We start from the raw sequence: 11350 nt of genomic DNA on the forward strand, positions 1-11350 counted from the left end.
ATAAGATTTAAGACTTGACAGAGAAAGCTTAGAATAAATCAACGTCGCTGAAGATGAATGACAGAAAACCCACTTCAACATTCTGCCAAAATTCTCCAGCATGAATTTATAACAGGCCAGATATCCTAATTATGCAATCTCCGATTTAAAAAAGAATTTAGAAGTCATCTAATACTCCCTTTCAGTTCCGTCCAGCAAGGAATTTTTCGCTAGTAAATTACATGCCTTGCTTAGGGAAGTGGGCAAGGACAGCAAAGACCCCTCTAATGAAGCAGGGGTAGGTAAATAGCAGTCATAATGAATATGAATAAGAAAGTGCCTCAGGGTCGGTTTGTCCAGGTGTCCTTTTTGTTGAGGTGGTAGTTTTTTGTCCGTTTGTTTTTTGGTAAGTAGCCTCCACGCTCAGAACCCTGAGATCGAGAGTCAGCCCCGGGTGTTAGCAAATACTAGACGTGTTAGGTGGGCCTAGCTGTAAAATAGCCTATCTCTTAGGCTTGTTGTAATCATTAAATAATCTGTAGTTTACCTGTATTGACTTACTTGTAACAACGAGACTATATACAGGTTTTCCATTTAAGAGTAAAGGAGGCGCTAAAGGGTGGACGCAGAAACCTATCTCCTGGGTGGGGGTGGGGTCTCTCGAAGTTTGACCCCGCCCACACCTGGCTGGGCCGCTGGCGACGTCGCGCCTGCGTGCGGGTAGCCTTGAGCCCAGGGTATTCCTCTGCCGCAGCCAGGAGGCGCCGCTAAATCATAACCACTCCCCCGGGCTCCCAGAGGCCCTGACGGATGTAGGGGTGGAGCAGGCTCCGTGCGCAGGCGCGCTGAGGCCGCTTTCGGTCAAAATGGCGCCCGTGGAGCACGTTGTGGCCGACGCCGGGGCCTTCCTTCGCGACGCGGCTCTGCAGGTACGGGGAGATACAGAGGAGACGAAGGGGTTTGGGGCTGGCGGCCCCTAAAGTAGTGCGGGAACCCGGGCGACGCGTTGCGTGGTGTGGACGCGTGCGAGCTGGGCCTGTCTCTCCGCAGGACATCGGGAAGAACATCTACACTATTCGGGATGTGGTGAACGAGATTCGGGACAAGGCCACACGCAGGCGGCTCGCCGTCTTGCCCTACGAGCTGCGTTTCAAGGAGCCCTTCCCGGAATACGTGCGGCTGGGTGAGTGCCTCTGCCCCGCTGTTGATAGCGAAGCTGAGTCCCACTCTACAGTCTGGACCGACTCAGGTGCCAGTTGAGCTCTGGCTGTTTTATCAGCATTTGATTCAGAAATTGCACTTTTGGGGGGATTGTGGGGGGAGAGCGGTTCTCTGGGTCAAGAGTCAGTCAGGCCTTGCCAGTTTCTAGCTATATACCTCTTGGTATCATTCAGACTGTCTAGGCCTCAGTTGCTTGCTCTGTAAAATGGGGAAAATAATAGCACCAACCTCAGAGGGTGCTGGGAGCATTCAGTGAGGAATATGTCACTTCGTATCTGACACTTTGTAAACATTCAAATTTGTTTGGATTAAAAAATAAGAATTTTTTCTAACATTCATTTTTGGGAGAGCGCACGTGGGGGAGGGGCAGAGAGAGGGAGCCACGGAATCTGAAACAGGCTTCAGGCTCTGAACTGTTAGCACAGAGACTGTGCGGGCTGGGGCTCCAACTCACCAACCGTGAGATCATGACCTGAGCCAAAGTCTCAGGCTTAAGGACTGAGCCACCCAGACGCCCCCCAAAATAGGAATCCTTATAAGTTACTTAGTCTCTCTGAGGAAGTACTTCATAGGATTTCGCTTAAGAATGAAATGAAAAGCTTTTAGCACAGTGCCTCTTACATAGTAGGTACCCAGTAAATTTTAGCTGCTGTTAATACCTGCTTTTTAGGAAACATGAGCAGTATTGTTATAAAGCAGAGTTGTCACAAAGCAATCCAATAATTTTGTGTCCTCATAGACCACAACAGTTGTTGATTGAATTAATTTTTCATCCCATTTTGGAATCTGAATGCCTGCTCTATTAATCTGGATTGTTATACTTAGAATCAAAGAATTTTTGAGCTGAGAGTGAAGAGATCCTCTCTTCAAACATAATAAAGTTTAGAGAGGGAACTCATCATTTACAAACATTATGCTTTCAGTGATTTTGTATTAACTTTGTTCTCCTGTTCCTTCATCTGCATGAGATAAGGATGTCACAGTAAATCTAACTGGCATGAATTTTAGTGATAGAGAACACATGTCTCAACAATGAGTAGAATAAGACAAGAAAATGGATGAAAGTACTAAGAGGGTTTCCTTGGGATGCTGATTCTGAGTTCTTACTTTCAGTATTGTTATTCAAGGTCATATGGCTTGTTGCTTCTAATGCAAGTTGGGACTCTTTACAGTGACTGAGTTTTCAAAGAAAACCGGAGACTATCCCAGCCTTTCTGCCACAGATATCCAAGTGCTGGCACTCACCTATCAGTTAGAAGCAGAATTTGTTGGGGTATCTCACCTAAAACAAGAACCAGAAAAGGTAAATCAGAAGGATTATTGGTTTTATTCCTTTTATTTTAAATTTTATTCTGGAAACTATCCCATATAACAGAAGTAGAGGGAATAGTATGGTGGACCCAGTGTCCCCATCAGTTGTCTCTGTACTTAACCAAGTCATGATCTATCAGATTTCATTTCTACTGACCCCCAGGCCTGAGTATTTTGAACTCAGGCATTGTATTTATCAATAGACATTTCACGGTGTGTCTTTAAAGATAAATATAAAGTGTGTCTATTTAAAAACAAAGAAACAAAAAAACCCTACAAAATCCTTACACCTACACGAAATTAATAGTGTTTACATTTCCCAATTATTTTATAATTTTTTTTCAAAGTTTGTTTGGCTTAGGATCCAAATAAGATTCCTATGTTACAGTTAGCAAATCTATCTCAGTCTCTTTTACCTGTAGTTTTTAGTGAGGGATGGTTAAATTTGAAAAATGCAGAAATACAGTGAAAGTCAACTGTATTCTTTTTTTTTTTTTTTTTAAGTCAACTGTATTCTTGCTATTGTTTTAAATAGATTTCTTTCCAGAAGCAAGAAAGACGTAGTGTGCTTGCCTTTTTTTTTTTTTTTTTTTTAAGCTCTTGCCACCTTCAAATTCTAGGTTCCTGTTGTGCTTTTAGGGACTTATTTGCATTGGTTAAGGTTGAAGAGACTAATGGATTTGTGCCTGGGCCCTATTTGCTTTTCCCAGACCAGAAGATTTTAGAAGCTAAAGAATACTATAATAATTAATTTCATGTAGTGTTGACTACGAATTGTTTCTTTGTTTTTTAATTTTTAAGTAAACTCTCTTCCCAACATGGCGCTCGAACTCACGACCCTGATATCAAGAGTCACATGCTCCACCAACTGAGCCAGCAGGCACCCCTAAGAATTTCTTGGTATTCTGTGCCTAAAATCATCAGAGCTGCTTTGAACTCCTATTACTGTACTAGTTAGAACTGCCGTCACTTGTTTTCAACCAGGTTTAGAGTCCTCTAATCCAAAGTCTAAAAATGATGTGTAAAACAGATTTGTGTGTGTCACCAGGATGTTTGGGGAAGATGGGGTGAAGGGAATAGTTTTACATAAAGCTTGACTTTGTAACTGAGCACAGTGTGATGTGTTAGCTGGGTTTCCATGTGGCATCCATCAATTCATGATTCATAAAAATTGTTCTTTTCTTGCAACCTTCAGCAGGAGTTAGATTTTTTTTTTTTTTTTTAAAGTAAGCTCTGTGCCCAATGTGAGCTTGAACTCACAGCCCTGAGATCAAATCTCATGCTCTGCTGACTGAGTCAGCCAGGTGCCCCAAGAGTTAGATATTTTGTATCAAAAGCTTTATTTTTTTTTTATTTATTTTTTTATTTATTTATTTTTGGGACAGAGAGAGACAGAGCATGAACGGGGGAGGGGCAGAGAGAGAGGGAGACACAGAATCGGAAACAGGCTCCAGGCTATGAGCCATCAGCCCAGAGCCCGACGCGGGGCTCGAACTCACGGACCGCGAGATCGTGACCTGGCTGAAGTCGGACGCTTAACCGACTGCGCCACCCAGGCGCCCCATGTATCAGAAGCTTTAAAACCGTGTATCTTTAAAAAAGTAAAACAGTATATTTTGACCCAGCAATTCTACTCTTAGGCATTTCTCATAAGTATATAACTAAAGATACATGCAAGTTTTTTTTAAATAATGGTGTTCATTACAGCTCTTTTTATAAGGATAAAAAAGAAATGTTCTAAAGTGATTATTTGGTACTAGTGGGATCGCTGAATAATTATTTTGTTTTCCAATTTTTCAATAATTATGGGGAAAAATATTTTGTTCTGTTTATTTTACCTTCTCTTCCATGTTGAATTTTCAAACTATTTCTCTGCTTAGAGCTGTCACTTACTTTCTTTTCTTTTTAAAGGTTAAAGTGAGCTCATCGAGTCAGCACCCAGAAACTCCTCTACACATTTCTGGTTTCCATCTGCCCTCAAAGGTGATTCCTTAGGCCACCTTCTCGTGCCCTCCTCTACATGTCCTATCTCCACAAATCGTTTACAGTGAGCCAGACTTCCCTAGACTAATATCCTGGTTTGTCCGGCCCTGCCTTATCTGACTTGAGTCATCTGTCATTTCATCTGTAAACTTCTCAGTTTTCAGGTTTTAACATTATTACTCTTTAACCTCAGCCTAAACCCCCACGAGAAACACTCCAACATGGACACACAGCTGGTGAGCCTGAGAACCTGGAATTCACTTCCTTCATGTTCTGGAGAAACCCTTTGCCTAATATCGATCGTGAACTGCAGGAGCTCCTGGTAAGACCCCGATTTATGATCTCTGATGACAACCTGCCAACTCCTCCCTGCTGCTCCCATGAACTGGGAATTTGTGAATTCTTTTGTTTCAGATTGACAAAGGTGATGATGTTCCAAGTGAGGAGGACGAGGAGGAAGCGAATGGATTTGAAGAAAGGAAAGACGAGGACAGTGATGACGATGGGGGTGGATGGATAACTCCCAGCAACATCAAGCAGATCCAGCGGGAGTTGGAGCAGTGTGCTGTCCCCAAGGACTTGCGGGTCGGCTGTGTCACTACAGACTTTGCCATGCAGGTGGGTGGATGGGCGTTGGCTGGCCCTAGGCTTTACTGCATAACCTGATTTCGGCAGGGGTCTCTGGAGGTTCGGGGACATGTACACATCTAGTCTGTAATGCTTCTTTTCCTGGTTCTAGAAACGTTACCTGTGCTCTTTAATTATTTAATTTTGTTTGGAGGCTAGAGAATCAATATAACAACAAAGTTTTTTTAGTGTTTACTATTCATGATATGTTGATGGCTCTCTTCCAGTATGTTAAATATTACACATTCAGTTAGGTACTTGGAAAAAGAGATTTCCAGCTGTGAAAAGAGGGTATATTTGCCTTTGACAAGATAAATGCCTCTGTTAAGAGCGATTGCTAATGAGGGGCCATTGACGTACAAGAGAAATCTAAATCTTTGTCCTAGTTTATATGTCTTGAGAGGCATTCTAAGCTTGCTTTTCCTTAGCAAAAGCCCTTTGTGAACCAAACCAGACTGTAACTGTAATTATACACAAGTTAAAAGAAAATTTGGCTTTGCAGAGTTGAGTGCTGCTCTAACTTGTTGGTTGCAGAACGTCCTGCTTCAGATGGGGCTGCACGTGCTGGCGGTGAACGGCATGCTGGTCCGCGAGGCCCGGAGCTACATCTTACGCTGCCATGGCTGTTTCAAGTATGTAGCTGAGAACCTGGACCCACTACCTGGACTCTTTTCTTCCTGCCCTTTTTTTTTTTCCTTTTTTCTAACATTTGAGACAGAGAACATGCACACAGGTGTGTACCTACGTGAGTGGGGGCAGGGCGGAGAGAGAGACTTCCAGGCAGGCTCCAGGCTCAGTGCTGACTTGGCCCTCCGTCGCACAGCCGCAAGATCATGACCTGAGCTGAAATGAAGGGTCGGATGCTTAACCTACTGAGCCATCCAAGCTCCCCTCTTCCTGTCCTTTCTACTGATTTTCTGACGGACACCCTTGTGTATAGGTTTTTCCTCTACCTTGTCATTCCTATGTGGGCTTGGTTCAGTTGCCATCAGAGCACCCATGGGACAGAGGGCACCTGTGACCTCCCATTTTAATATCTTAGTCGTAGGATTAAGGGTGTGGATTCTGGAGCAAAGAGCTCTCCTTTTATAATAAGTACTAAAATGTTTATGGATGGAATGATGTTTGGGATTTGCCTTAAAATAATACACAAGCGGAAGAGTGGCTGGGGGTAGAATGGGACAGGATGGCCATGAACTGATAGTTGTTGAAGCTGGGTGAGGGGTACATGGGGGGGTCATTGTACTTTTTGGTCTACTTTAGATATTCTGTTTTAAAAAAGGGAATAGACTAAGATTATACAGGTTCAGATCCAGGTTTTATCTCGCACTAGCTTTGTAAAAGTTGATGCTTCAGATTCTTACATAACATTGAAAAAGCTGATTCTCATGTAAGAGTGTGGTATCTAGAAGGTATGAGGAAGTCCACTCAGTCACTCAGGTGAGCTGTTAGTTCACTGGCCATGCTCTTCTCTCCATTTCTTTTCTGGCTCTTGATTTGGCTCTTGGGGGTGGTGGGGTGGCCAGTGTTCTCTCTCAGGATCCCAGAGACCTGGTTGGAGTGGAAGAGACTGTACTGCAGCCTTGCTGGTGAAGTGTGGCCCTGGGATCTTACACTGTGGTTTCTTACAGCCCTTTCATAGATTCACTTAGATTTGGTGGCCATCATCTGCTGGAGCCCTTCAGTTCTGAGGCCTGCATGGAAGGTTTCTGAAGCAGCAAGGTGTCTCATTGGGTCCCTAGTGCTGTTCCGCTGAGAGTAAAGTTACCTGGAGAGACCCTTGCTTGCCTGCAGGCTTCAAAACTCATGGCTTAGGGTCCCTGCCCTGCCACCACTGTGTGTAGGCTTGCCTATGGCGTGGTGAGCTACTCCTCAAAGCTGCTTGTGTATTCTTCTGAATCTTTAGTTTGAAAACGTTCCATACTCAGGAGAGGGTAAAGCTCGTTGTTTCGTGAAACCTTATTTCCCCCATTGCCCTTTGTTACAAAACCCCATGTTCCTCCAGGTGAATTCTTAGCAGCTTTTAGAAATGTTCTCCATTCTTGTGAGGTTAGCCCCAGTGACTGGATAGTTTCTTACTCAGAATAATTAGTTCCCAGCACCTGTTGAGAGGTACTTGGTTTACTCTCGGAGACTTGCAGGTAAGGGATTCGGCGTCTCAGGAGAGTCACACAGTTTGTCTCCTGACCTTGGGGAACTGAGGGGGAATTCCTCAAGGACAGGTATGAGCACTGCCATCTGGTCCTTGACAGCATGAACTTCTCTTGCCAAGGTCCCCTGTTGGGGCATGAGTGGATAGGGGAGAGGCAGGGCCTCAGGGTCTGCCATCCACACCTAACCAACTGTAGCAGCTTTCCAGGGTTTCCTGTGGAATTCATTAATACGTTCTTGGCATCTCTGGAGCTACTTCCTGGCTTAAAACTCAGGCTAACACTTCGGGGCAAGGTACAAAGAGCTGTAGCAACTCACTCCTTTACAAAGTACGCTGATGTGGGGGTGCCTGGGTGCTTCAGTCTGCCGAGCATCTTACTTCATCTCAGGTCATGGTCTCATGGTTCGTGGGTTCAAACCCCATGTCCGGCTTTGCACTGTTAGTGCAGAGCCTGCTTTGGATTCTCTGTCTCCTTCTCTGCCCCTATTGCATGCATTCTCTCTCTCAAAAATAAACATTAAAAAATAGGAGCCTGGGTGGCTCAGTCCCAAGGATCCAGCTCTTGGTTTGGGATCAGGTCCTGATCTCACAGGTTCATGTGTTCAAGCCCCACATCAGGCTCCATGCTCACGGTGCAGGGCCTGCTTGGGATTCCCTTTCTCTGCCCCCTCCCCCAACTCACATGCTCTCTCTCTCTCTCTCTCTCTCTCTCTCTCTACATAAACTTAAACAAACCTAAGTGTGGTGATATTAAGAGCACTGATTGTGAAGCCAGGTTCCCTGGGCTTACTATCTGCCACTTACTAGCTCTGACCTTGAGCAAGTTCCTTATCTTGCTTCAGTTTCCCCATCTATAAAACGGAGAGAATGTCAACTTCATAGGATTGTTGTGAAGTTCAACTTGTAGAATAACGCCTGGCAGTTGAGTAAGACTTCAGTATTAATGTAAAAACATAAAAACATTCTGCTCCCTTTTCGTGTTTACTCACTTGCTGCGTGTGTCCTTTCATTCCCTTTTCCTCGGGTCGTGCAGCAGCGGTCTGCTGGCAGCAGCAGCAGGAGGCCAAGCGGCCGTGGGCTGTGGTGTGTAGGGTGCTGCTCAGCTTTGCCCCATGTTTTTTTGTTTCCTCTTCCTCTGACCCCCGTGACTCACCTTGTGCTCTGGGGAAGGGGTTTGCTGCTTGTGGCTTCAGCACGCAGACTTTCCTTTTATGTCTTCAGGACGACGTCTGACATGAGCCGAGTGTTCTGTTCACATTGTGGAAACAAGACCCTGAAGAAGGTGTCTGTGACCGTCAGCGACGATGGAACCCTGCATATGCACTTTTCCCGCAACCCCAAGGTGCTGAATCCTCGGGGCCTCCGGGTGAGTGGCCTGTCTCCTGCTCCCCCAGCAGCAGGGCCTGCGGTTGGAAAACCAAGACCTCTTAAGCACGAGGATCCAAATGAACAGAGAGGACCAAGAAAACCTCAGCATTTCAGTGTCCCAATTATTCTCTGACCACTTTGTTACTTTTTGGCATAAGATGTTCTGGCCCTTGTCTCACGCTGTCCCTGCTCCGGAGTCAGCCATTTCTCTACGGAACTCTGATTCTTGTTGAAGGATGGTTTTTAGAGACAGCTGACCGAGCACGGGGCGGGCTCACTGCGCTAGGGGATCATAGATTTCTCAGCCCACACTGGACAGAGATTGTAGGTCTGCATATGTGTATATAAAGGTACACATGAGTATTTACTACTACCTGTCTGTATTATAAAATAAGTTTGTAAACTTCAGTTTCAACCCCACAGAGTTCATTCTAGCCCTCCCTCTTATCCTTACACCATTTTGTATAATAATTTATTTGCTCAATCCTAATATACGGTTTCAGAATTACTAACCCACACCACTAGGAAAATGGTAGCTGCTCACTAGAGTTCTGTGTTTATAGGCAGTTCTTCCTGTCACTAGCGGAGGGTATGTAGTCCAAATACTGCATTGGGTTTTTCCCCCTGGGAGTTGAGGTCGGGGTGAGGTGGGAAGGTGCAGGTCATGTGCTTATTAGCACATAGTAGCAGTGAACGGTACACTCCAGAGTTGTCAGTAAACTTGACCTTTACAGGATCAGACTTGTTTGCATGTGGTTCCCTGTCCTTCTAATGGCCTTTCATCTTCTTGTTCACAGTATTCACTTCCCACCCCCAAAGGGGGCAAATACGCCGTCAACCCCCATCTGACCGAGGACCAGCGCTTCCCTCAGCTGAGACTCTCCCGAAAGGCCAGGCAGAAAACCGACGTGTTTGCCCCTGACTACATAGCTGGGGTATCTCCCTTTGCAGAGAATGACATCTCCAGCCGGTCAGCGACCCTGCAGATCCGAGACAGCACCTTGGGAGCCGGGAGGAGACGGTTAAATCCCAATGCTTCCAGAAAGAAGTTTGTGAAGAAGAGGTGAAGTGCAAGTTTCTGGGGCAAACAGGATCGCCGCTGAAGCTGCTGAGGCGCTCGGGTGCCTCATTTCCCTGGCTGTCCAGCTCCAGAACCATCTGAATGCAAACAGCGGGACTGACCTACACAGTGTTGTTTCCTGACCCTCGGGGATGGGTCGGGTCGGGTTTGTGGTGACACTGGGCTGTCCCTTGGCCTGTGAGCATCCGGAGAGCTGGGATTCCTGCTGTGCTGAGGGGAGTTTGATGAAAACACAAGCAATGGTGCCATGGAGCACATCTTCAACTTCCAAAGAAAGGAACTTCCAAGTGCAAGTATTTCTCTAATCAACATGGTTACAAGCTTTGGTGCCTTTGATTAAGTAGGCCAAATGTTTGCTTCTTAGGTAATTTGAAGGCTAACACTTAAACTGTATACCCAGTATCAAATATTTAGATTTATTTTTTTGCAAGAAAATGTACTAAATTTGCTACAATAAAACTAAGAGCTTTCTCTTACTCGGAAGCACTGTAGTCATTCAAGAGAATTCAGTACAGTGAGCTGCTAGAAGCTACCACCCACATTCACTTACTTTGCCTTGTTTACTTTTGCTCTTCGGGTACACTGAGTATCTCCCAGGGAAAGGATGTTCTTTTGCATAAATTCAAGAACTTTACCACTGATACATTACTATTACTGATGTGAAACATAACTCACATTTTTCCAATTGTTCCACTGTCCATATAATTTTTCCCCAGTTGTTGACATTTTTAATAATACAAACTAGGTTTTAAAATGTCCCTTCATTTGAGTTGGACAGATTGTCTCCTCCTAAATTTGTCTGAGGGGATGCACTTTGGGCAGGAATGTTCCATGAGCAATAGGTACCCAGGGCATCATGATAAGTCACGTTCACTTTGATTACTTGGTACTGAATATAAGATGTTTTCCAAGTTCTTTATATTGACAGTGTATGTGCAAAGTACTATCTTTAAAAGCTCCTTACTTAGGTTTTTTTCTTGTATAGTTAACTTACCCATTTGGCATATAGTTAAATTGAATTCAAACCAAAAACACTAAAGTTTTTCCCACCCTAATTTTTTTAAATAAGTAAACACAGTTCTAAAATAAAAAGGGGCGCCTGGGTGGCTCAGTCAGTTAAGTGTCCAACTTCAGCTCAGGTCATGATCTCACAGTTCATGGGTTCAAGCCCTGTGTCGGGCTCTGTGCTGACAGCTCAGAAGCTGGAGCCTGATTTGGATTCTGTGTCTCCCTTGTTCGCACTCTCTCAAAAATAAACATTCAAAAAAAAATTTTTTTTTAATAATAAAAGTATACTTCCAGCTAGATGCCATTTTCTCCCCTTCTGTTTCATCTTACTCCATATAGAGCATCAGTTTCATGTGTTTCTAATTTACCCTTGTTTTATTCTGCAAAATAGCAAAATAAGAGCATGTGTTTTACATTTTTTTAAAAAGATTTTAAGTGATCTCTACACCCAACTCAAACTCACAACTCCAAGAATTGCATACAGTACCAAGACATCCAGGTGCCCCAACGTTTTTCTTACACTACAAGTAGTAGGGGCGCCTGGCTACCTCGGTCAGTGAGGCATGGGACTCGATCTCAAGGTTGTAGGTTTGAGCCTAACCTTGGATGTAGAGATTACT

At 44.5% G+C, this 11350-nt stretch overlaps 1 protein-coding gene across 1 annotated transcript; it reads left to right on the plus strand.

The window, feature by feature from the left end:
• Positions 1-817: 817 nt before the first annotated feature.
• Positions 818-10198, plus strand: NOB1 (NIN1 (RPN12) binding protein 1 homolog). The gene is made up of 9 exons (XM_032591394.1): positions 818-908; positions 1030-1162; positions 2373-2503; positions 4423-4494; positions 4688-4816; positions 4909-5112; positions 5656-5753; positions 8495-8639; positions 9439-10198. The coding sequence occupies exons 1-9, from the start codon at positions 846-848 to the stop codon at positions 9706-9708; spliced, it is 1245 nt and encodes a 414-aa protein (XP_032447285.1). The 5' UTR covers positions 818-845; the 3' UTR covers positions 9709-10198.
• The last annotated feature ends 1152 nt before the right edge of the window (positions 10199-11350 follow it).

The sequence above is a fragment of the Lynx canadensis genome, chromosome E2 (genome assembly GCF_007474595.2).
Source record: "Lynx canadensis isolate LIC74 chromosome E2, mLynCan4.pri.v2, whole genome shotgun sequence".
NCBI lineage: Eukaryota > Metazoa > Chordata > Mammalia > Carnivora > Felidae > Lynx > Lynx canadensis.

Bases quoted from the DNA above. Each gene is read 5' to 3' on its own strand.
- NOB1 (XM_032591394.1), top strand. From the start codon at position 846: ATGGCGCCCGTGGAGCACGTTGTGGCCGACGCCGGGGCCTTCCTTCGC. The intron at 4,817-4,908 runs GTAAGACCCCGA...CTTTTGTTTCAG, and splicing joins GTGAACTGCAGGAGCTCCTG to ATTGACAAAGGTGATGATGT. The intron at 8,640-9,438 runs GTGAGTGGCCTG...TCTTGTTCACAG, and splicing joins TGAATCCTCGGGGCCTCCGG to TATTCACTTCCCACCCCCAA.